This window comes from Piliocolobus tephrosceles, chromosome 21 (assembly GCF_002776525.5).
Source record: "Piliocolobus tephrosceles isolate RC106 chromosome 21, ASM277652v3, whole genome shotgun sequence".
Taxonomy (NCBI): domain Eukaryota; kingdom Metazoa; phylum Chordata; class Mammalia; order Primates; family Cercopithecidae; genus Piliocolobus; species Piliocolobus tephrosceles.
Window position 1 is genome coordinate 16598418 of NC_045454.1, and position 26516 is coordinate 16624933.

General features: G+C 45.2%; 1 protein-coding gene across 1 annotated transcript; it reads right to left on the reverse strand.

Moving 5' to 3' along the window:
• LOC111554026 (cytochrome P450 2B6) lies at positions 1 to 25714 on the reverse strand. Its single transcript, XM_023229276.1, has 9 exons — positions 25544 to 25714; positions 14313 to 14475; positions 14029 to 14178; positions 11424 to 11584; positions 9063 to 9239; positions 8319 to 8460; positions 6012 to 6199; positions 5678 to 5819; positions 1 to 1742 (listed from the first exon to the last, which is right to left on the reverse strand). Exons 1-9 carry the CDS (start codon positions 25712 to 25714, stop codon positions 1561 to 1563), a joined length of 1476 nt encoding a protein of 491 aa, XP_023085044.1. The 3' UTR covers positions 1 to 1560.
• Positions 25715 to 26516: the final 802 nt, after the last annotated feature.

Sequence of the window (26516 nt, forward strand, 5' to 3'; positions counted from 1 at the left end):
ACCTGGGGAGATCAGGTTTTAGAGATGTTTATTTAATTCTCAGCGGATTAGAAGGAACATATCAGAGAATCCAAAGCACCAGTGCAGAATCCCACAGCTCAGGGAACCTGGGCCAAGGAGGCTTTTGACAGAGGGAAGCAGTAGGAAGAGGCAGCTGGGAATGAGGATGGGGGAATACTACAGCAGTGTGTGACTGTGGTCTACAACAGGCACGAACCTCAAAAATAGCATTCAACGTGAAAGCAACCAGACACAAAAGATCACCTATTACGCCTGTAATATCAGCACTTTGGGACGCTGAGGTGGGTGGATCACCTGAGGCCAGGAGATCACGACCAGCCTGGCCAACATGTCCCTAGTAAAAGTACAAGAAAATTATCCAGGCGTGGTAGCACCTGCCTGTGATCCCAGCTACCTGAGGCAGGAGAATCTCTTGAACCTGGAAGGTGGATTTCCAGTGAACCAAAATCACACCACAGCACTCCAGCTTGGGAGACAGAGCAAGGCTTAGTTTCAAAAAAAAAAAAAAAAAAAAGTCAAATATTGTACGATTCTGTTCATAGGAAATAATCAGAATCGGTAAGTCCATAGAGACAAAAACCAGCTTGTCAGGGGCTGAGATGAAAAGAAGAATGGGGTATGGGGAGTGACAGCTTGACAGGTATGGGTTTTGTTGGGGGGAGATAATGAAAACATTTGTAACTAGGTGAATCACCTGACATCAGGAGTTTGAGACCACCTAAAAGTACAAAATTTAGCCAGGCATGGCGGGGGGCATCTGTGATCCCAGCTACTCCAGAGGCTGAGGCAGGAGAATCTCTTGAACCCAGGATGTGGAGGTTGCAGTGAGCTGAGATGGCGCCACTGAACTCCAGCCTGGGTGACAGAGCAAGATTCTGTCTCAGAAAAAAAGAAAATGTTTGGAACTAGATGGTGGTGGTTGTACAGCTTTGTGAATGCACCACATGCCACTAAATTGTACACTTTAAAATGGCTAATTTTATGTTATGTGAATTTCATCTTAATTTTTAAAATTATATATATATGGCCAGGCACGGTGACTCACACCTGTAATCCCAACACTTTCGTAGACCAAGGTGGGTGAATCACTCGAGTTCGGGAGTTCGAGACGAGCCTGGCCAACACGGTGAAACCCCGTCTCTACTAAAAATACAAAAATTAGCCGAGCTTGGTAGCGCACACCTGTAATCCCAGCTACTAGGGAGGCTGAGGGGGGAGAATTGCTTGAACACAGGGAGTGTAGGTTGCAGTGAGCTGAGATCGCACCAATGCACTCCAGCCTGGGCGACAGAGTGAGACTCCATCTCAAAAAATATATATAATTATATATATATAATTTTGTATATTATAATTTTCAATAATCTCACTTCTTCACTCACTTGCAACGTGACGTCAGACAACTGGTGCCATGGAGGGGAAGGAAGCTGGCTTGCTGCAGGTCTCTCAGAGGCAGGAAGTTGCGGGGAGTCAGAGCCACTGTCTACAGAGGTGGGGACACTGAATGACCCTGGAATCCTTTGACCCCTTCCCTCAGCCCCTTCAGCGGGGCAGGAAGCGGATCTGGTACGTTGGGGGTATTTTGCCCACACCACTCTCCTGGGGTGTCACGTCGATGTCTTCAGGAGCCACGGGGCTGGCCACGGAGAAGTTCTGGAGGATGGTGGTGAAGAATAGGAACAATTCATAGCGGGCGATGCCTTCACCAAGACAAATCCGCTTCCCTGTGGACACAGAAGGTCACCAGCATGGTCACAGGGCAGGTGCATACTCTTTGCCCTGATATGTCCCTAAGTCCAATGTATGTCCATTGCAATGGATTTGCATAAGACTGGCCTTTAACCTACAATTCAGGATGGACTTTTAGGACGCTGCTCTGAAACCAGGTGCAAATCTTTGAGTGGATGTGCCATGTTCATTTCTCACTCACCCTCTCTCCTTTTTTTTTTCTTTTGAGATGGAGTCTCTCTCTGTCACCCAGGCTGGATCACAGTGGCACCATCTCGGCTCACTACAACCTCCGTCTCCCACAAGGTTCAAAGGATTCCCATGCCTCAGCCTCCCAAGTAGCTGGGATTACAGGTACCTGCCCCATTTTTAGTAGACATAGGGTTTCACCATGTTGGTAAGGCTGGTCTCAAACTCCTGACCTCAGGTAATCCACCAGCCTTGGCCTCCCAAAGTGCTGGGATTACAGGCATGAGCCACCGCGCCCAGTGCCACGTTCATTTTTCTGGTAGAGGGTTTGTAGCTTCTGTTAGAATTCCAAAGGGTTTGGTGACCGCCCCCCCCAGAGTATAATGACTCACTTCTGCTTGTGTGTGTGTGTGTATGTGAGTGTGTGTGTGTGTGTGTGTATGTGAGTGTGTGTGTGTGTGAGTGTGTGTGTATGTGTGTGTGTATGTGTGTATGTGTGTGTGAGTGTGTGTGTGTGTATATGTGTGTGTGAGTGTGTGTGTGAGTGTGTGTGTGTGTGTGTGCACCTCTACATGTGTGAGTGCGGGCATATTTATGACAACATTCTTAGTGTTCTTCACTTCTCACATGGGGAGAACAGCGCCTCTCTCAAAGGGCTCGTGTGAGGTTAAAGGAGACAATTGACAAAATTCTTAGACTAGCACTTGGCTTGTGCTAAGGAGCCTTAAGGTTTGGTTATCGCCTTGTGTTTGTTTCTGGGGGTATGTGTTTCTGGCCACGTGTCTGTGTGTGTGTCTCTAGGCTGTCTTCTGGTCTCAGCCTGAGATCCACAGGCTCTAAGAGCTCAGGGGGGAAGAAATCCAAATTGTATATAAATTGTGGATGGGACACATGCATATGAGACAGGGAGGGTCTATGGCTTCCACTGATTCTCAGAGGTGCAAGGAACCCCCAGTGGGTTCTAAACCACAGACTTGGAGAAAAATGAGAACAAAGGGAGTTGGAAAAAGCTGAGGCAGAGACAAAGGGAGCCTTTCCCTTTACTTCAGTGTTTCGTAATCTGCAAACCTTGGAAAGGCCATGTCAGGTGTGAGTTTTCAGGCATCCCCTACGCCTGTCAAGTTGTTGGACAAGTGTGTCTACGTGGAGGTGTCTGGAAAAGGGTCCACGTCCCTTTGGCACATCCAGAAGGTGGGCGACATGAGCTTAGAGACAGGCAGGTCTCTGGGCTTGTTCTTCTGTAATTATTTGTGTGACCTAATGTTTTCCACAACTGCCTGATGCTTGTTATCTCCCTCCCATCACGCCCTCTCCATCTCTGGGGCCGTCTGTTTGGACACCTTTTGGAATTTCTTTGAATGCAGCACACTTTCGGCTTGGGTTATACCTTTCTTTCTGCCCCGGCAGCCCTACCCCTGTCTTTTTCTCTGTCTATACCTGTCAGACACAGTTTCTCTCCCTTTCCTCTCCTTTTTTGACTTTCTTCCATCTTGCTTAACTTCCTATCTCTGTCTATTTGAATCTGATTCCTCCCCAATATCTCTTGCTCTCTCCTTTCTTTTCATCTCCCTCTAAAGATACCTTATTTGTCTTGTTCATTCTTTCTTCCTCTCTTCTTATGTCACTCTCTCTTTTTCCTATCTCTTCTGTTTCTCTCCTTTCCCTCCTTCCTTCTCCCTCCTCCTTCCTTTCCCTTCTCCCTCTCCTCTTATTCCTCCTCCTCCTCCTCCTCATGTGGCCCTCCCTCTATGTGTCTCTCTTCTTCTCCGTACACTGTCTGATGTTCACCTGCTGTCTGTCTTTCTGCCACTGTCTCCCCATCTCTTTCTCTCAGGGTGTTCCCTCTTTGTCCCTAACTCTGTTTCTCAGTCTCATTATCTTTGTTACTTATCTGCCTCTGTCCTTATTTTCCTAAACCTCTGCCTCTCTTAAAACAAAGTAGCAAGCCAGTTGCAGTGGCGCATGCCTGTAATCTCAGCACTTTGGGAGACTGAGGCAGGCTTACCACAAGGTCAGAAGATCAGGACCATCCAGGCTAACAGAGTGAAACCCTGTCTCTACTAAAAATACAAAAAATTAGCCAGATGTGGTGGCACGAGCTTGTAGTCCCAGGTACTTGGGTGGCTGTGACAGGAGAATCACTTGAACCCAGGAGGCAGAGGTTGCAGTGAGCCGAGATCATGACATTGCACTCCAGCCTGGGCAACAGAGCAAGACTCTATCTCAAGGAAAAAAACCCAAAAAACTTAAGATAGCAAAATTGAGAGATGACATTAACCCTCAAGCCATCACCCCACGTGTTCCCAACTTTTATTGAAGGTAAAATGTGGAAGGAGGCCACTGTACTGGACAAAACGAGGGGCTGGGCCAGGACTCTGGATCACTGAAGTCACTGATGAAACTCAAGACTGGGGGTTTGTTTCTGGGGCCTTTCATGGATGGTGCATGTTAAATTAAGTTAAATTTGGCCTAAAGTGGCCTCCCTACATAACAAACCATAATAACTCAATATGTAACTCAGTATGTAAACAAACTGCAATGTAACTTGGGAGTATATTCTTGTAGCAAGTAATCTTGGCCAATCAGGGCAGCCAAGCTTCAGCCAATCACAGGCTGCAAGCTGCCCAGACACACTCAGATAAGGCAAATACAGAGCTGTAACCAACCAGGCTGTTTCTGTACCTCAGTTCCTTTCCCTGTGGATAAATAATGCCTGACCACATTGCTGGGTGCAGCTCTCTGAACCTTTACTGGTTCCGTGTGCTGCCCAATTCATGAATTGTTTCTTTGCTCAAATAGACTCTGCTAAGTTTAATTTGTCTAAAGTTTTTCTCTTAACCAGCCAAAGAGTGGAGAATGAGAACTGGGACAAGTCAGAGCACGTCAAGACCTTCTCCATCCTCCAGCGCTAGAGCAGAAATCCAAACTCCTCCCGCTAATTTCAAGGTCCTGCCCAGCTGAGCCCTTTGTCTTATTCCCTTCTGCAATCTACACCCAAGGCTCACTGGACTTCCTATAGTTTCTCAGTGGTACCATTACGTTTCCACCTTTGGCCTTTGCCCTTGCTGTTTCCTTTGTCTGGAACTCACTTTGCAATGGTTGATTGACGCTCACCCATGAACATCTTGGCTTGGAAGCCAGTTCCTCTGGTAAACTTTTCCTTACTGACCCACCACAAGACTAGCTAGTATTTCCTATTTTGTGATCCCAAAGCTCCCTTTAGAGTACTTATGTCTAATAATAATAATAATTGCCCTTGTGAGTATGTCCTTTGTACCAGGCAGTTCTAAGCATGTTGCAGACATTCATTCATTTCATGAGATGATTGTTTTATTATTATTTGATGAATGCCCATCTTCCCTGCTGGACTTTAAATCTCCTGGGGCAGGAACCCTCTCTCTGTGTGACTTGTTTGATGCATTATCTTCAGCCCCTAGTAGAGCACTGGGCTTAGGGTAGAGCTCAACAGATTTTTTTCTTTTTAAGAAAATGAATTCACTGAGGTTTAGAGATGTTAAAATACTTGCCCAAGGTCCTGCTTGCCAAGATGTGCCTTTGGGAATGTGATCTTCCTTTTCAAGCCTCCTTACAGGGTTGTAGTGAAGATGGAATGGGATAAGGCAGGTGAAGCAATTGGAATATATTAAGTGCTCAATTAATAAGGACCTGTCATTGTTTTTCTCAAGTTGAGGGTAGGATCTGCCCTCTGGTGTCTGGGAAAGAAATTGTGGGTCCAGCTTACCTAAGGAGAAGGGGATAAAAGCTTCATTCTTCTTCAATGCCCCATTGGCATCCAGAAAGTGGTCAGGATTGAAGGTGTCTGGATTTTCAAAGTAGTGTGGGTCACGGAGAGCAGTACTCAGGAGGGGAAATACTTCCGTGTCCTGAGGGAGGATCACAAGATCAAAAGATACTGTCATTCCCTTCCCACCCTCCACATACACACCACAAAAAAAGAAAAAGAAAAAACGAAAACAAGGGGACTCAATTGAGAAGCTTCAAAAAGGTTGAGTTTGGGGATTAAGAGAATCCAGGATGCCCACAGAGGAAGGATGTGGGGGTCCAGCCGTTCTTACCTTGGGGATCATGTACCCTCGGAAGCTGGTCTGTTGTGTGACAATGTGGGGCAAACCCATGGGGAGAAGGTCGGCAAATCTCTGAATCTCATGGATGACTGCCTCTGTGTATGGCATTTTGGCTCGGTCATCAAGCGCTGGAGGGCGATGTGGGCCAATCACCTGTTCAATCTCCTTGTAGACTCTCTCTGCAGAGGAAAGAACACGAATGAATCTTATTTTAAAGAGGCATTTCAGGCCGGGCATGGTGGCTCATGCCCATAATACCAGCATTTTGGGAGACCGAGGCAGGTGGATTGCTTGAGGTCAGGAGTTCAAGATGAGCCTGGCCAACATGGCAAAACCCCATCTCTACTAAAAATACAAACAATTAGCCGAGTGTGGTGGTGCACGCCTGTAGTCCTAGCTACTCAGGAGGCTGAGGCAGGAGATTCGCTTGAACCCAGGAGTTGGAGGTTGTAGTGAGCTGAGATTGTGCCACTGCACTCCAGCCTGGGTGACAGAGCAAGACACCTTCTCAAAAGAAAAAAAAAGAAAAAAAATTTTTAAAAGAGACCTTTCAGCAGGGACATTACTTTCTCTTCAACAATGAAAAACCTATAGTAAAGGGTTAGATCCTTGATACCCCTCAAAGCAATCGGCATGGGGTGAGGGGAGGAGGGAGGAAGCAACAAGAAGTCTCACTGCTTGAAACCTAATGAATATTAGGGATCCTCTACCCACATGCAGAGGTACACACCCATGTGCACACACACACCACGATTTTACATGGAATTTCAGATTAAGAACAACCACTCAAAAAACCCTCTCTAAGATGAGTAGAAAATAAACTAATATTTATTTTGTGTATAATATACATGAGACACTATTCTTGGTTCTCAGAAACATAGCAGTGTAATAGAACAATAGATGAATCCATGAACAACTGGATAGATAAATAAATATATAAATCAATCAGTCAATAGATTAACTCATGGATGGAAAGATGGATGAATAAATGAACAAACGAATAAATGGATGTATAGATTTACTTATCAATTAGTAGATGGATTGCTTAATTAATCACTAATGAATGGTCCATAGAGAAATCAATGAAACCAATTAATGAATAATCACATGAATGGCTAGATTTATGGAAGAACAAGTGAATAAGTAAATTAGTGAAGTATGAGTAAATAAAGGAATAAAGGAATGGCTGAATTGAGTGATAAATAGATCAGAGGTGAATAAGTGAGTGAATTATTGTGATAAATGAAGGAACGCATGGATGGAATAAGGGTGAAATCTAGTTCATAGAAGGATGGATGGGAATGCATGAATGAATGAATGAATGAATGAGCCAATGAATCAATGACAAATAGTCCATCAACATATCACTATTTCAGAGGATCAACTTGTGGATCAAGTAATCCAAATAAATGAATGACAGTATATGTCTCTGGATGAATCATAAATGACAGAATCAGTGAGTATACATTCTTTAATTAATGAATTAAAGAATGAATAGATGAAAAGATAATTAGATGAATGGATCAATTTTAAAGCGATGGCACAGAAAGTTGAATATTGCATGTTCTCACTCATAAGTGAGTGCTACAAAATGTGTACACATGGACACAGACAGAGGAATGATAGACAGTGAAGACTCCGAAGAGTGAGGGAGCAGAAGGGGGTGAATGATGAGAAATTACTTAATGGGTACAATGTACATTGTTTGGGTGATAAATACCCTAACAGCCCTAACTTGACCACTACAAAACTTAGGCATGTAACAGAACTGCATATGTACCCCTTAAATTTGTACATCATGAAATCAGGAGATCGAGACCATCTGGGCAAACACGGTGAAACCCCGTCTCTACTACAAATACAAAAGATTAGCTGAGTGTGATGGTGGGCACCTATAGTCCTGGCTACTTGGAAAGCTGAGAAGGGGAGAATGGTGTGAATCCTGGAAGTGGAGCTTGCAGTGAGCCAAGATCATGCCACTGCACTCCAGCCTGGGCAACACAGCAAGACTCTGTCTCAAAAAAAAAAAAAAAAAAAAAAGAAAAAAGAAAAAAAAAACTTAGAACAAAAAATCCTTAAGTGATGGAAGAAACCAGTGGGAGAATGTATGGATAGGTTCTTCATGCATCCATGCATCCACCAACAGAATTGGTTTGGTTGGAAGCTAGTCCAAAGCCTGCAGTGCTCCCAGAATAGGAAGCCAGCATCCACTCTCTCATCCAGGTGGTACCCATAGCCCCATTTCTACAGTTAGGAAGGAGGTCAGAAGACCCCCTTGACTGGCCGTCCCTTGCCCACCTGCGACATGAGGATATTTGAGCATGAGCAGGAAGCCGTAGCGCAGAGTGGTGCTGGTGGTCTCAGTGCCAGCAAAGAAGAGCGAGAGCGTGTTGAGGATGAGGTTCCGGTGGCTGAATTCACTGTGTGGGTTGGATTTCTCCTGCGTCCACAGTAGGGAGGGGAGAGGAGGGTCAGGGGAGGCTGTAGCCTTGCTGTGCTGTGCACACGCCCGTCTCCCTGGCTGCCCTCTGTTTGCCTAAAGGTCTTTGACACTATCTGGCTCAGTGTGCTTTTCCCGGTCCTCTACATGTCCAGCTGCATATCTCTAACTCGTCTCTCTCAGCCTCTCTTTACTCTGCCTGGCTCTGTTTCTCTCTCTCTCCACATCTCTTTGATGTGTTTCTCTCTTTTTGTCTCCCAGTCTCTTTCTGCCTCTGAGTCTTTTCTCCTGTTGCTGTATTTTTGTCCCTTACCCTGAATTCCTTCCTCAGCCAATCTTCTCTCTCTTTCTCTCTCTGTCCCTCTCCCTCTCTCCCCACCTCCCCTCTCTCTCTATCTCAGTTCCTCTTCCCTATTTTCTCCTTCCTTTCACCTCATCTTTCTTTCCTTCCTCATCTCCTCTCCTCCCTTTCACTATTCTCCCCCCTAGTCTTTGTTCTTCCCTCCCCGTCTTCCCCTTCCCTACCACTTTTCCCTCCCTCTTCTCACCTCTCCACCTTGCCCTCCCTCTCCTCCCCTCCCTTTCCCTCTCCCAGACCACACTTTTTCCATTTGGAGCAGGTAGCTGTCGATGAGGTCCTGGGGGGCGCTGGGGTCCAGGGTTTCACGGTGCTTCTCCACACTGTGGCCAATATAAGCATTGATTTCCTGCAGGTTTTTGTAGACCTGCCTGTGTGCCCCAGGAAAGTATTTCAAGAAGCCAGACAAGAGCTCAAACAGCTGCAGGAAAGAAGGGGTGGTGAAGTTTGCCTAGGGCTGAGTGAGCAGGTCACAGGGAGAGGGCCCTTCCTGGGCCCCAATACCTCCATGGGAACCCCCCTTCCCCACTCTCCTCTGTCTCTGAACCCCTCACTCACTGACTCTATGTCTCATTTGATCTGTTATTCTCACATTTACCTCTTTCTGCATCTTCCTCCCTCATCCTTCTGTCTTTTTCTTGGCCTCTGCCCCATCTCCCTGCCTCTCTCCTTTCTATCTCTCTGTTTCTGTCTTGCTTCCTTTCTGTGCCACTCATTGTCTACCTCAGCCTGTTTGTCTTTCTCATACTTTTCTCTCCCTCTTCCCACCTCTTCTCATCTCCCTTGCTGTGTCGGACATTGATAAAATGATTCTTACACAAGATAAGCCTGTTGACACTTCAGGACTATGTATTTTGGAGCATCTCTCTATTACTTTGATGAAGAATGGAATGCCTAATTTATTGCAAATAATTGCAAAAATGCAAACGTATATACTGAGATGTAAAATTCCTTCTTAATCTCTCCTTCTAGAGATAACCATTGTTAACTGTCTGGTGGGTCTCCTTCCAGACTTTTCTCTGTGGTTCTCAATGGGAGGAGAACATTAGAATTATTGGTCGGGCTTGTTACAAGTAATCACTTTGGGCCCCATCCCAGACTTTCCAGATCAGACCGTCTGGAAAGCAGGGTCCTGAAAATCCATAACTGTGACAATCCCACATGTGAATCCAACATACACCCTTAGTTAATGGATGTAGCTGTGCTGACCAGCCTGGCCAACATGGTGAAACCCCATCTCTATTAAAAATACAAGAAAATATCTAGGTGTGGTGGAGCTCGCCTGCAGTCCCAGCTACTTGTGAGGCTGAGCCACGAGAATTGCTTGAACATGGGAGGTGGAGGTGGCAGTGAGCCGAGATCACAGTACTGTACTCCAGCCTGGGCAACAGAGCAAGATACTGTCTCAAAACAACAAACCAACAAACTACTGCTATGCATACTGTTCTGCAGCTTGATATTCTTAAATTTAATATGTAATAGGCACATTTCCATGTTAATAAGGAGACTTTTTAGTATTTTGTTTTAAAAGAACAGAAGGTTACCTTTATAATCTGGGGAATTTTTTATTTTAAAAACAAAAACAAAAACAAAACAACAACAACAACAAAAAAAAAACAGGTAGAAGGAGAAATGGGAGAAAATGAAGAAATCCTTACTGTCATGCATCCTTGATTTTCTTCAAGTGAGGAGCTTTACCAAAGACAGAGAAGCAAGGATACAGAAGAACGAGGAGCAGGCTGGGCACGGTGGCTCACGCCTGTAATTCCAGCACTTTGGGAGGCCAAGGCGGGCAGATCACTTGAGGTCAGTAATTCGAGATGAGCCTGGCCAACACGGTGAAACCCCGTCTCTACTAAAAACACAAAACAATTAGCTGGGCGTGGTGACAGGCCTGTAATCCCAGCTACTCAGGAGGCTGAGGCAGGAGAATTGCTTGAACCAGGGAGGTGGAGGTTACAGTGAGCTGAGATTGCACCACTGCACTCCAGCCTGGGCCACAGAGTGAGACTCTATTTCAAAAAAAAAAAAAAAAAATTAGCCAGGTGTGGTGGCACATGCCTGCAGTCCCAGCTACTTGGGAGGCTGAGGCAGGAGAATCACTTGAACCTGGGAGGTGGAGGTTGTAGTAAGCAAGATGGCACCACTGCACCCCAGCCTGGATGAGAGAGTGAGACTCTGTCTAAAAAAATAATAATAATAACAAAAATGACATCCAGGAGCAGAAGAGTAGAGATGAAGCCCAAAGCCTGATTCGTTCTCTCTCTCCCTCTCTTTCACACTCATTCTCATCAACTCTGTCTCTCAGGATCTCTTGATCTCTGTCCTTCTTTGTCTTGTTTTTGCTCATCTTCCTTCTCTCAGTCTCTCTCTGGCTCTATTTCTGCCTCGACATCATGCCCCATTCTCTCTCTCACTGTCTCTATCCCTGTCTCACCATCTCCCCTCCCTCCAGGTCTCCATGTCCCTGACTCTCCACGTGGTCTCTGCCTTTCTTCCAGCGATAAGCTGCATTTCTGGGCCCCCAAGACAGGTCATCCTTTTCTCGTGTGTCCTGGATGTTCACCTCGCCCCTACCCTCCCTCTCCTTCTTCCTCTCCCTGACCTGGCCGAACATAGAACTGCTGAGTGAGAAAGTATGGTAGAACAAGTTCAGCATCTTCAGGAACTCTTGATCTTGGTAGTGGAAGCGTTTTCCAAAGACGATGGAGCAGATGATGTTGGCGGTAATGGAATGGAAGAGGAAGGTGGGGTCCACGAGGGCTCCTGGGAAGAAGCAGCAGATCTAGGACACAGATTGAAGGACCTGGGGAACATCAGGCTGTCACCCATCTCTGTCTGATTGTCTGCCATCACTCAGTAATGATAAACATAAGAATAACCATAACAGCTAATTCTGTACCAGTACTTCACACATAATTCCATTGAATTCTCTCTACAACATTGTGAGGCAGATGCAATTTGATTATTAGCTCCAATTTTTAGATGGGCAGACAGAGAGGTTGAGTAATTTGACTAAAGTTGCACAGTCACTCATTACTGAGGCCAGGATTTAGACCCAGGCAACGCAGCTATAGAGTCCATGCAGCCGGTTCTCACTCTACACCTCCTCTCAGGCCCCACCTCTGACTCTGGGAGCAAATACAGTTAAATCCCAGGGGTAGGGGCTGGGAGGAGTAGGTGTTCAATCAATTGCTTGTATAAATGAGAAAGCCCTGGATGGGTACGGGGGCTTATACCTCTAATCCCAGCACTTTGGGAGCCTCAGACAAAAGGATCAGGAATTCAAGACCAGCCTGGGCAACATACAAAAAAATAAAAAAATGTAGCCAGACATGGTGGCACATGCCTGTCGTCCCAGTTGAAGGAGTCCAGGGGGCTGAAGTGGGAGGATCACTTGGGCCCAGGACTTTGAGGCTGCAGTGAGCTGTGATGGTGCCACTGCACTCCAACCTGGGTAACAGAGTGAGACCCCATCTCTAATTAAAACAGATAAAAAACCATCTTTCTACCTCTACCTATTACTCCCCCTTCATCTCTTCTTTTCATATATAGGGCTCCCAAGTCTTCTGGGAATTGTTCTGCACTTGTTAATTGATACCTGTATACACCAGGCTCAGCTCTGCCTCCAGCTGGAGGATGATCTGTGAGCGCCCAAGAACATCAGGTTGGCACAGCCGCTCTCTGAGTTCCACTTGCCTGTCTTCTCTCATTCCTCTGCGGACCTTTTCCTGAGCCTTGTCTGTCTGTCTCTCTAATTTTTTCTGCCTCAGTTTCTCTTTGCCTTTGTTTCTTTCTGTCTCTCTCTGTGTGTATATTTGTCTCTCCCCTACCTTTTTTTTTTTTTTTTGGGGAGACAAAATCTCGCTCTGTCATGTAGGCTGGAGTGCAGTAGTGTGATCTCAGCTCGCTGCAACCTCTATTTCTCGGGCTCAAGCAATTCTTCTGTCTCAGCCTCCTGAGTAGCTGGGATTAGAGGCACATGCTACCAAGTCTGGCTAATTTTTGTGTTCTTTGTAGAGACGGGGTTTCTCCATGTTGGCCAGGCTGGTCTTGAACTCCTGACCTCAAGTGATACACCAACCTCAGACTCCCAAAGTGCTGGGATTACAGGCATGAGCAGCCACCATGCCCAACCTATATTTCTTTGTTTCGGTCCCTCCGTCTGTCTCTTTCCTCCTGCCTGTGTCACTCTGTTTCTTCCTGTCCTTCTCTTCAGTCTTCTTGTCCCTGTTTTCCTAGAGCTCCTGTGTCTCTACCTCCCCACACAGCCTCTGTATTTATGTCCCAGAGTCTCTTGAGAAATTTTGATAAGAAAGATGGGAAACACCTGGCATGAATGAGATGGAGGCGCTAGCCACAGACCCGTCACCTGTATTTCCCACAGACACCAAGTTATGGAGAACTCAGAAACAACCTAGTGCTTCTTTCATGACCCCTCCAGCTGCACCAGGGCAGAACACCCCACCTGGCCTGTTTGCTCACTGCCAGCTCATCAGCGCTGCACCCAGCGCAAGGAAAACACAGTTCATTATTTGTTAAATGTCTGTAGTTTTTTCTTTTCTCTCTTTGCTTTCTTTTACATAACTTCTGTTTTTGCCTTTCATAGACACAATTGATCCATGAAAATATATGTCTCTGAGGATTTGTTTGTTTGTTTGTTTGAGACAGGGTCTTGCTCTGTTGTCCAGGCTGGAGTGCAGTGGCACAATCACAGCTCACTGCAGCCTCAACCTCCTGGGCTCAAGTGATCCTGTAGTCCCACCTTAGCCTCCTGAGTAGCTGGGACTACAGGCACACACCACCGTGCCTGGCTCATTTCTTTTCTATATTGTGTACAGACAGTATCTCATCATGTTGCCCAGGCTGTTCTCTAACTCTTGGCCTCAAGCAGTCTTCCTGCCTGAGCTTCCCAAAGTACTGGGATTACAGGTGAGAGTCATCGCATCCAGCCTCTTTGAGCAATTCTTGGACATTATACAGCTGGCATCTCTTTCTTTCCCTGGCTCTCTGTGTTTCTCTCCTGCCCATCCCCGACCCTCTCTATTCCCCTGTCTCTCTCCCTCTCTGTCCGTATCCCTCTGTCTGATGGTGTCTCCAGTTTCCTCTGTCTCTGTCTCTGCCCACATATACCTCTCTTTCTACTCCCATGCACCTGAATCTCTCAGTGTTTTGTTGTCTTTCTTTCCTATTCATCTCCCAGGACTCACCCTTGGATTTCCGAAGCTCCTCTATCAGAGACTGAGCCTCCTCCTGAATCCGCTCCTCCACACTCCGCTTTCCCATCCCGAAGTCCCTCATGGTGGTCAGAGAGAATCGCCGAAGCACCTTCCAGCGGTTTCCATTGGCAAAGACAACGCCTGGGTTGTAGGGAAGGTGTGGGTTGGTTGCATAGGAAGTTGGAAGAAGGCTCTGAGTCTTTCTTCCCCCCCATATCCTCTCTTCCCTGATGCATCCCCCACCCGCCCCCTCCCAGTGCCTCTGAGGCCCTCACCATGTCCCTGGAATACTGGGTCGACGATGGCGATTTTTCCCCGGCCAGAGAAGGCCTCAGCGTTGTCCACCAGGGCCTCCCGTATGGCCTCTGCTCCACACAGCATGACCACAGGCCTCGGTCCCAGGTGTACTGTGAAGACGTCCCCATATTTCTCTTGGAACTGCCAATTACATCCACACCCAGGGTGGTTGTTAGTCAGCATACACCTCAGTTGTAAAACTATCAAAATACTTACATAAGAGATTGGTAATTAGCCCCTCCCCAACATCCGCCTTCCCAGGCTGCCCTTTCCCCTGCCAGGACCCAGCGACTAAGCGTTAACGGTTAATGGTATCCAAGGGAGAGAATACAGTCATGGGTTCTTAGTGTCTGTTTCTTGTTGGGCCAGTAAAGCCCCTTGCTCATCCTTCTTTTCTGTGTATCGGTAGAGACAGAAACTGAAAACCATGGCTTCTGGCTGCTAAAAGATAAACAAAACAAAACAAAACAACAACAACAAAATAAGGCGGGTTGGACAAGCTTAGGTTAATGGGTGGCCCAGCCAGGGTCTCCTCTGATTGGCTGATGCCCTAAACAGTAGAGATGGTTGGTAAAATACGATGAATATCACTCCCATCCCATACTTCTTACCATCCGTGGTTTTGCTTTTTGCGGTTTCGGTTACCTGCATCTAACCGCAGTCTGAAAATATTAAATGGAAAATTCCAGAAATAAACAATTCATAAGTTTTAAGTTGTGAATCATTCTGAGGAGGATGATGATGTCTGTCACCATCCACTCTGTCCCACCCAGGACATGAATCATCCTTTATCCACCATGTCTGCACTGTGTATACCACCCTCCCTATATAATGTGATTGTATGGGAAAAAATCAGTATGCATAGGGTTCAGTATTATGTGGGGTTTCAGGCATCCACTGGGGGTCTCAGAAAATATCTCCAGTGGGTAAGGTGGGGTTAGTGTGCAGCCACTTGGGGAACTGCTGGGCAGTATTTCCTGAAGCTGAACAAATGGATACCCAGGAATCCAGCCACTTCACTCCCAGGTACATGCTCAGCAAAAATGTGTACGTGTGTTCACCAAAAAATGAACAAAGTCACAGAAGTTTTCTTAATAAAATACTCATCAACATAGATATAGAGAAACAATGAGGGTTTCACACAATAGAATACTATACAACAATGAAAAAGAACAGACTACAGCTACACTCGATAAGGTGGCTGAAACTCACAGGCATAATGTTGAGTGAAAGCAACTAGACACAAAAGAGTCCATGCATCATAATTTTATGTGTATGAAGTTCAAACACAGAGCCGGGCGCGGTGACTCACATCTGTAATCCCAGCACTTTGGGAGGCCAAGGCGGGCTGATCACGAGGTCAGGAGTTCAAGTCCAACCTGACCAACATGGTGAAACCCCGTCTCTACTAAAAATACAAAACTTAGCCAGGTGTGGTGGCCCTTGCCTGTAGTCCCAGCTACTTGGGAGGCTGAAACAAGAGAACTGTTTCAGCCCAGGGAGGTGGAGGTTGCAGTGAGCCGAGATTGTGCCACTACATTCCAGCCTGGGTGACAGCACAAGACTCCATCTCATAAACAAACAAATAAACAAGCAAAGAAAAAGAAGTTCAAACACAGATAAAATCAATCCATGATCAAGGTGGTAGGTGGATAGTGACTACAAAAGAATAGGGTGAGGGGTTTTGAGGAACTCTTGCTACTTGGCCTGCATGTCAATTACATGAGTGTGTTCTGTGTGTGAAAATTCGTTGAGCTGTGCACTTTTTACGGTGATGTTCAACTTCAATAAAAACTTGACAAAAAATCATTAAAATGGTTAACTTTACTTAAAAATGCCCTGCATTGATCTCTGCAAAGCCCCTTCACTGCTCTCCAGGCTTACATGCTTACACCTCTTAACAATTGTTTCAGTGCCCCACAAGCCAGGGTAACCCCACTAAAATGTAAAATAATTAATATCCCTGTGCTCACCAAGGCCTCCAATACTCCCACTTTGCTGAGAATAAGATCTGAAGTCTCCACAGATGGTTCACATGGTCCTACATGATGTGGCCCCATTACCTCTCTGACTTCTCCTCCCACTCATTCCTCCATGTTGTTCCCTGAGATTTTTCCTGCTTCAGAATTCTTGCAACCACCCCTGCCTCCTTCTGGTGCCTTCCACCTGAATCTTTCCTGGTCCCTGCTCAGAAACAAAGCAGAAGGACTCTTTCCTTAACCACTCAACCTAACGTAGTTCTCATCACCTTCTGAAATAACCCCCTGCTTAATCATAGCTCTTGTCCACCTAACATTTCCTTATCTGTTTATTTTTTGCTTATCTGTCTCCGCCAATGGAATGTCCATGCGCACAGTGACCTTGTATGTCTTGTCCAAGACGCCACATCATCAATTCCTAGAATATTTCCTGGTACATAGAAAGCGCCCAGTGAATTGTTACTGGATTTGTGAATAAATGAATGAGTGGATCAAGGTAGTTGCCATTTAATGAGCACTTATTATATACTAGCTGTATGCAATATCCCATTTAATCCTCACAACCACCTTAGGGGCACACCTTCTTATTGTCATGATCTCAACTGACAGAAGAGAAAACTGTGATTCAATGCATAAGAGTTGAATCTGAGACATGAGCCTGCATCCCTCTGACTCCAGAAGGAATCTGGAAGCTTATTGGGAAATGGAAAAGCAACAGCACCACCTTCCTCAGCCTTGACACACGCTTGCTCATGCCCTCCCTCTTTCCCCCACCCCCAAGAGATGCAATCATAATAGATGGTCATGAATACCTGGAGAATTCTTGGAAGGTTTATGAAAGAGTTTTAGGGAGTCTGTGAAGCCTCATAACTTTATGCAAACATGTATGTGCCTATTTGGAAATGGGGGCCACAGCTTTAATCAAACTCTCAGAGGATTTCATCATCCACAAATTGTTAAGCAGCTTTAATCTAGGAGGGCTTTGGAGACAGACCTCCTGCTGGATCTCAGCTTCCCCTTTTCCCATCTGTGTGACACTGGACAAGGGCTTTCCCCAGGCTGAGCATCACCATCCCTACTTTTTTTTTTTTTGAGACAGAGTTTCACTCTTGTTGCCCAGGATGGAGTGCAATGGTGCAACCTCAGCTCAGGGCAACCTCCGCCTCCTGGGATCAAGCAATTCTCCTGCCTCAGCCTCCCGAGTAGCTGGGATTACAGACGTGTGCCACAATGCCCAGCTAGTTTTCTGTTTTTTTTTAGTACAGATGGGATTTCTCCATGTTGATCAGGCTGGTCTCGAACTCCTGACTTCAGGTGATCCCCCCGCCTTGGCCTCCCAAAGTGCTGAGACTACAGGCATGAGCTGCTGTGTCTGGCCACCATCCCTACTTCTAAGATAAGGGCAGCACCTCACCTTGTCCACAGGTAGTTGTAAATGACACCTGGACCATGACAACACAGATAATTCCCAGCCACATTACTCTAGTGAGAAAATTAAGTCCATTGATTCACATGATAGCGTGATAGTCTTGTGACACGTGGAAAATGATGAAAAGAAAACAATAGGCACTTGGGACCTTCACCTATGTGATGTAGCTCCATTTGGTGGGAAGGGATCCCCAGATCTGCGACCCCCTACTGGGGACCAGGCAGTACTTTACAGGCCCTCGCCAACTGCTAGTGAGCTTTCGCTCACTGACTCCTTCATTTGTTCCCGGACACATATTTACTAAACGCCTACTGTGTACCAGGCACTATGTTCAGCACTGTGCTGAGACCTCACAGGTCTTCCTTGTCTGGAAGTGTGAGGGAGAGCTCAGCCACAGGTTCACAGGTAAATGCAGCACTGTCAAGGACATAGGCTCAGTAAGGAGGGGCAGCTTGTGTATGAGAGCATATGGTGGGGACCTGGGGTTCAGGAAGTCTTCTCAAGGGAGCTGCTGCCTGCCTGGATAGCTAAGGAACCCCAATAATGAAGAATGGACACTGTTCTTGAACTGACATAAACCAAGATGACCCACCCACGTCCTCAAGAAACAACAAAAACAACAACAAAACAAACTATTTGCCCCAAGTCCTCCCTGTGAGATCATGGAAATCTTTGCTGCAATAAAGAAGGGGAGAGGGTCAAACATGTCTATTCAAAACTTATCCCAATGCTTTGGGAGGTTGAGGCAGAAGGATTGCTTCAGGCTAGGAGTTCGAGACCAGCCTGGGCAACACAGTGAGACTCTCCCCCAAACCCGCCCTACAAAAATAAAAATAAATAGTGGAGCATGGTGGCTCATAGTTATAGTCCCAGCTACTCTGGAGGCTAAGGTGGGAGAATCTCCTGAGCCCAGGAGTTCAAGGCTTCAGTGAGCTATGACTGTGCCATTGCACTCCAGCCTGGGTAACAGACTGAGACCCTGTCTCTAAAACAGTTAAAATGAAAAAATTCTTCAATATCATTCCTGACAAGCCTCCACTTTCTATGAACTAACAAGGTAGCCACAAAGATCCTTTTGAAAACTCAGTTTAGGCAAATACGAATTTCATTGACAGTTTTGCTTGTTTCAGAATTTGTAAAGGATTGAGATATTCAATGACCATACCAGCTCTCATAAAGAAAGGGGGCCGTGAGATACCAAGAGCTAGAAGGATCAGCAAATTCTGTTAATAGAGGCATGATCGGTGCCCAGGTAGCCTCTGCAGAGCTTGGAAAAAACCGTTAAAGAGAGGGTTCAGTGAATTGTGTAGGATGTCTTTGGCCAGAATTGAAACCTATACACACTTTCCTAAGTGTTATCGCTCCTCACACTGCAGATGATATACATTTTTTAAGAGACAGTGTCTTGCTCTGTTGCCCAGGCTGGAGTGCAGTGATGTGATCATAGCTCACTGCAGCCTCAAACTGCAGGGCTCGAGTGATCCTCCTGCCTCAGTCTCCCAAGTAGCTGGGACTACAGGCACATGCAACCATACCTGGCTAAATTTTTAAAAATTTTTGGTAGAGACAGGGCCTTGTTTGGTTGCCCAGACTCATTTCTAACTCCTGGGTTCAAGCAATCCTCCCACCTCAGCCTCCCAAAGTGTTGGGAATACAGGTATAAGCCACCACGTCTTTGAGTGTTGACCGGTTGGGTGGTGAGCCACCCAAACAACATCTTACCTAATTATAAGCCTCCTTGGTTCCCTCCATGGCATTTCCCTGAAAAATCTAAAGTTCCATAATTTGAGAGTCTATGACCCAATTACCTTGTATCTTCCAGGTAAAGTGACAGCGTCTAACTAATAAACAAAGACCACGTGTTTTGACTAAATGTCTAAGATAAACATATATGTATGACAAGTATCACATTCATCATGTGTATGTCCATGTATTCTGTGTAAGCAAATACTTTTAAAATTCATAGTAGTATTGGCTTATATATTCTGTACTTGGTATCAGTAAAAGACCATTGATGAGAAAAAAATAAACTCTATTAATAGCAAAAGGATAACAAGCCTAAGATTCAGGAGTATGGAAACATGGGAGGGGGACGGGGAAGAGGAGGTGGAAGGTATTGTCAGTGTTCTAATTCTCCCATTGGAAAGTGGGTTGATTGATTACTAATAATAAGTAGGTAATTAAACATAAAATTATGCATGGTAAGCAGTGATAAGCCAGGTAAATACTGAGTAAGTGTCAGTCACACATTATAGGGCATTATGTATACTGTTGATAGGCACTCCCTGCCTAGACTCCTTTCCTGCTCTCCCTCTCTCCTCCACTGTCCTGGCACTGACACGGGCTAGTCTGCTCTCTCTCATTGGCACAGCAAAATCTATTTGATTCGTGTCACCATCTCTTTTACCTCATTCTTTCAGTGACAGGCAGGTACCCAAGGATGTAACAGAGGATGGCAGAGAAGAGTGATATTCTATGCCTGTGGCTCACACCCAGACACCTCTTCATGCTCACTCACCCCTCCAAGGACAGTGCCCTCGTGTTCCAATTCAGAGACAGGGTCTCAATCTGTTACCCAGGCTGGAGTGCAAGGACACCATCAAATTACCTGTGTTAACCTATTTAATAAACCAGTGTTATGTACCTGAAATACAGAAGCATAAATTGCTACTTATGGTACTAAAATTTGTACTTAAGAGGCTGTACTTCCAATGTGATGCTTGTACTCATGGAGATCCTGGATGGCCACCTGGTCCTTCCTGAGTTCTTAAAATTTCCATCACTAAAAGCTCTGCATTCCATGACTCATCATAGAAGAGATAAAATGATCCAAATTATGAAAAAATATTGATGAGGTGACTCTTGTAAGTTTGCTAAATGGTTTATAACTAACATTTGGTTTATCAAATCCATAACTCTAGTAAGACAACCAAAACCTCAGGCGATATATTTCTGGCACTTGGTAGATCACTTGAACACTTGAAGATGGAGTTAATTCAACTGCCACCTTCTTTGCATGTTTTCTGGTTGTATTAAAGGCTGCCTGTGCACAAAGATCAATGCCATAACAGGAGCTAAAAGGTAATTCGAAAGTGTATTTCCTTACCGGGCATTCCTGGGGAACTCTCCAGTGATAGAGGTACTTGCTTCACTAGACAAGTGGTGAAATAGTTAAATAAGGTATTGAAGAAGGATTTAATGAAATCAACTATAACCTAATAGTAATAGCAATAAAAATTTTAAAATCCGCTTAAAGTTGCTGCAAAGTGTGACTGCACCTGACACTCAAGTTAAGAGACTATTAACAGCCTGTCTTCTCTCTGTGGACAGTGGACCTTATCTCTACCCTCCAGCTCCACATTTCTCAAAGGTTATTATAGGCCCAGTGAGTTCCTGCACGGCTGCAGGGTCACAAGATCGGTAAGTTTAGGTTGCAAGACATGTCTTTCTCAAGATGTAAGAAATGTTAATTAACTGCTTTGCTTCTCACTTCTGTAACTTGCTTCTCACCTCCCAGAGTTCCTGCCTTAAGATGTTTAAAAGGAGGAAAAGCCCTTTGTTTGGGGCTCAGACTTACTGGATGTGTGTCCGGCTGAACTGGTAATTACCTTAATTTAATAAACTCTGCTGAACCTTTTTCAGTTTCTCCAGTCTTTGATTGTTCTGCAACAGTATTACAAACAAAAGGCATTAGGCAAAGCATGCTGAATTGATTGGAGTCCCTTGGTCAAAGGTATTATTGATTGATGACAATCAGATCCACTCCTACTGGAAAGACATAGATTGATCTCTTGTAAAATAGTAATAGGAAGGCCTATGCCCCTAATAATAGAATCTCATGTGTCTCCCACTCATAAACTCTGATATGACTCAATAATGCAAGGCTTTAATGCATTATGCCAAAGCATGCTTTGCCAGGTAAAAGGAGTCGTTGATGACCCATCAGTTGATGACAGCCAGACCTTTCATGATCTAGAATTTAATGGTTGGGCCCTTTGGAAACGTCACCAGAGAAACTGTCCTTGAACTCCATTGGAAGGGACCATACCAAGTTCTTCTAAGACTGTCGTTGTACTCCATTGCAAAGGACAGTGCCAAGTTCTTCTCTGTAGCAAAACTTCAGGGTCTAGGATCTTGGATCCACATCTCTCCATTGAAAAGGACCCTTCTAAATTCCTAGAACTGGATGTCTGTTGGAGACCTTAAGGCAAAGCTGTCCGGGGAAGTTTCTCCCCAGAAGCAGTTGGCATCCTATATGTGGACAGTTTTTCCGAGATTGTGGATCAAGATTTCTCTTCTATCATGAGAGCATTACCTTTTATCTTTTCTTCCCTGTTTTCTTGCTGTCCTGACCCTTTTCCTTTCCTTACAAGAAAATCCACAGGACTATAATCAGCAAATGGCTTTAGCAAAGGCTTATACTCTAGCAACAAACAAACAAACAAACAAAAAACAAGCAATTGTTGAGTTTGTGAGTCAATGTCCCAAAATCAGGAAATAATTTCACTGGTGCCAATGCCTCTTCGTGCTCCCAATGGGAATCACCCTCAAACCCCAGTGGAGGATTGGAAAGCTCTATCTTGATATTCCAGACATCATTGCCACTTGCTTTTTTGTACTCACTGGAAATATTTGGTAGTGATTATGTTATTAGTTAGTTAATATAATAACAGTTTGTAATAACATATTATTAACTAAGAACATAATCACTACCAAATATAGAAAATGTATCTGAATGATGGCTGCAAAAAGGCATATCGTGCTTCCAGGCATCCCGTATGCAGGACCTGGGGACAACCTATATGGGTATGGGTAATTGCGTGTGTAATGTTACTGGATTAAATATGATAAAGTGGCCAGATGTGGTGGCTCATGCTTGTAATCCCAGCACTTTGGGAGATTGAGATGGGAGGATCACTTGAGGCTAAGAGTTCAAGACCAGCCTGGTCAACATAGCAAGACCCCAACTTTATAATAAATAAATCAATAGGTAAATACAGTAAAGTCTCTTTCCAACTAAATGAGACTATGCACCCTTGCAGCATGCTAGAAAAAGACCACAAAAAAAGTAAGTTTCCCACCTTGTTCAGGAGCTATACAGACTTATGGGTAAACAAATTTAATTGACCTCTGCTCTGATGCTAGTAGGTGACCCTCTTTTCAAACCCCACAAGGGCCTTCCTTGGTTCTGCTGAGGTTTGTTTACTGTTCTTTCTCCTCACTGGTCCAGAACTTGCTATTTGTCCTAGCTCACTGCTGCTTTCCAAATTGCTTCCCTGAGAGTTCCCTGATACTTCCCATAGTTAAAAGCCAAAACAGTCAATAACTGAAATTACTGCTGAGAAAAGGTTCCAATGGGGTTCCTGGGTGCTCACTCTTGGTAGTATTGGGGGTGACAGTTGTATGGAATCTGAGGCTAATCTATACATTAAGGGACATCTTGAATTTGTAGCCAGCTGAACCTTCAGGGAGTTCAGATGGGTAGAAGCCACTCTCCAAAAAGGGGATGAGAACATTTGTGTTCAACAACGCAATTTTAGATCTCCTCCTTGCTCATCTTGGAGGCTTGTGTATGGTGCTGAACAAAACCAAATATTGCTCTTACCTTTCCTGTGAATTCACTAGTACATATAACTTAATTTAAAATGTGGATGACACTGCTGTTTCTCTAGACACTGTCACCAAATACACTAAGGACATTTCTCAGGGGAAAGAGAAGATATGTGTTTACAGGTGCAGCTAACAGTTGGTGTGTAAGCATCCTGAATGGTGATGGCAAGTGATATGGTTTAGCTCTATGTCCTAACCCAAATCTCATCTTGAATTGTAATCCCCAGGTGTGGAGGGAAGGACCTGGTAGGAGGTAATTGGATCTTGGGGGTGGTTTCCCCTATGCTGTTCTTGTGATAGTGAGTGAGTTCTCACAAGATCTGATGGTTTTATAAGAGGCTCTTCCCCCTTTGCTCTCTCTCTCTCTCCTGCCACCTTGTGAAGAAGGTACTTGCGAGTCAGTTACATCCCTTTTCTTTATAAATTACCCAGTCTCAGGTAACTCTTTATAACAGTGTGAGAACGGACTAACACAGCAAGCCTGACTATCCCAAGGTTTTCTACTCTTAATGTTTCTTCTGGTGGATCTCTAGGATACTATGATATGTGTTACCAGGCCAACTACAAATGAATGCCTCTTTAAATCAAGTTATTTTACAGCAAGCTCTGGTCCTTAATCACCGTCATGCCCTGAACAAAGTCTATGACCAATCGGACTCTAATACTATTGAACAATGTTTATTGCCTGAGCTTTGAATCATTCGATTTTGATCAGTTTGGTTCATATGAGGAGACTCCTGGTGAGGTACAGACTTCATTTTCTTTGTATTACCCTCCTGAGAGCCGTCATAACAGTCTCCCCGATGTGTTGTATTTTCTCAAGAGTCTTGACCAGGTGCGGTGGCTCCTACCTGTAATCCTAGCACTTTGGGAGGCCAAGGCAGGTGGATTGCTTGTGCCCAGGAGTTTAAGAGCAGTCTGGACAACATGGCAAAACCCTGTCTCTACAAAAAATACAAAAAGTAGCTGGGCGTGATGGCATGCACCTGTAGTTTCAGCTACTTGGGAGGCTGAGGCAGGAGGATTGCCTGAGACTTGGGAGTTCAAGGCTACAGTGAGCTGTGATCGTGACACAGCACTCCAGCCTGGGTGACAGAGAGAGACCCTGTCTCAAAAAAAAAAGAGTCTTAAATGCTCATATACTGCCATTCTTTGTACATCCAATGGTCTCATTACAGTATGAATAACAAAACCATGAAGAAAACATAAAGAATCACTCAACTACTTTGATATTGTCCATTGTGAATTCCATACTGAGAGTCCATTATGATGGCGAGAGAAGTAATGTTAATGCCCAAGGTTTTGGTCAATTTCAAAATTTTGAGGCTGACCAAAAGGGGAGAATTGTTTAATTAAATTAAATTTGACCTAAGCTCTCTGTATAGTGAACTGCAATCTAACTCAGAAGTGTATTCTTTTTCTTTTCTTTTCTTTTCTTTTCTTTTCTTTTTTTTTTTTTTTTTTTGAGATGGCATCTCCCTCTGTCACCCAGGCTGGAATGCAGTGGAAACATCTCGGCTCACTGCAACCTCCACTTGCTGGATTCAAGTGATTCTCCTGCCTCAGCCTCCTGGGTAGCTGGAATTACAGGCACACAACACCATGCCCAGCTAATTTTTGTATTTTTAGTGAAGACAGAGTTTCTCCATGTTGGCCAGGCTGGTCTCGAACTCCTGACCTCAGGTGACCCACCGCCTCGGCCTCCCAAAGTGCTGGGATTAAAGGCATGACCCACTGTGCCCAGCCCAAACAAATATATTCTTGTGACAAGTAGCCAAGTGTTGGCTAAATCAGAGCAGCTGGGCCTTCAGTCCACCACAGGCTGCAAACTGCTCGGATTGTGTCCAAGTAAGGCAAGCTGTGATCTGTGGCCAATCAGGCTGTTTCTGTATGTCACCTCCTTTTTCTGCCTGTAAATACCGCTTGCCCATACTGCCGTGTGGTGTCTCTCCTGGTTTAGGGAGTTCTCCGATTCACAAGTGACTTGTTTGCTCAAATAAACTCTGCTACATTTGACTGATGCTTTTCTCCTAATAATAGCACCCATCATGCTTCACTATGCTCCGTACTCACCAACCATCCCCGTGCCATCCCTGACTCAGGAAGTCTGCCTCAGTCTGTTTGGTGAAGGATCCCCGAGTACAGAGGCAAGAAGCAGCCCACCCTCAGACCCCATTCATCTGTGCCTTACCCTCTGAAAGGATTTGAGTAGGCCTCTTCTGTCCATCTGCAGAAGGTTCCCCAAAAGGGGCAGAGGGCAGGGACCTGGTGGGAGGCGGCCATGGGCTTTAGGGTGGCGCTGAACCAGGAGTAGCAAGAGGCCTGTAAGAAGTGCAAGGAAGAGGAGGCCGCTGAGCTCCATGGTTCCGGTGTGACTGCCCTGCACCCCACTGCAGCCTCCAACTGGGCCTTTTATCCTGAACCTGCCTCTCCACCCAGTTACGAAATTTCATCCATTTCCCACCTCCTTTTTCATCATTGTCCAGGAGCATTAGTTTAGAAAAAGGTGTTAGGGAACCCAGACTTCCTGGTTGGGCAACCCGGAGACCTGATGCCTATCCCTTACCCACTCTCTAGATGTTGGCAGGGATACAGTGGTAGAGATATCAAAGTCCACCTGAGCATGTGAATGTGTGGGTGTGTGGGTATGTGTATGTGCGTTTTTGTAAGCATGGGTGAGCATGCACTTTTTTACTTAGCTTTGTGTGTTTGTTTATGCTTGCATGCATTTGTCCATGCCTGCTTGCATCCCTGTATGTGCTTACATGGTTTTTGTATGTAAAGGGGTGTTTGAATTTATGCAAATGTGCTGGTGTGTGTTTCTGTGGTTGAATCTGGGGGTGTTTATGTGTATATCCTTGCATGTGTGGAGCTTCCTTGTATTTATACAGTTTTCATATATGAAAGTGCATTTACATTTGTGTGTTATGGAGGTGGTGGTAGTGTATGTTCAAAACTGAGAGGCTGACTGGGTGCAGTGGCTCATCACTGTAACCCCAGTACTTTGGGAAGCTGAGGTGGGTAGATCACTTGAGGTCAGGAGTTCGAGACCAGCCTGGCCAACATGGCAAAATCCTGTCTCTACTAAAAATACAAAAATTAGCCGGGCGTGCTGGTTGGCACCTTTAATCCTAGCTACTTGGGAGGCTGAGGCAAGAGAATCA

Bases quoted from the DNA above. Each gene is read 5' to 3' on its own strand.
- LOC111554026 (XM_023229276.1), bottom strand. From the start codon at position 25,714: ATGGAGCTCAGCGGCCTCCTCTTCCTTGCACTTCTTACAGGCCTCTTG. The intron at 11,585-14,028 runs GTGAGTCCTGGG...GCTTCTTCCCAG, and splicing joins GGAGCTTCGGAAATCCAAGG to GAGCCCTCGTGGACCCCACC. The intron at 8,461-9,062 runs GTGTGGTCTGGG...CTGTGGACGCAG, and splicing joins ACCTGCTCCAAATGGAAAAA to GAGAAATCCAACCCACACAG.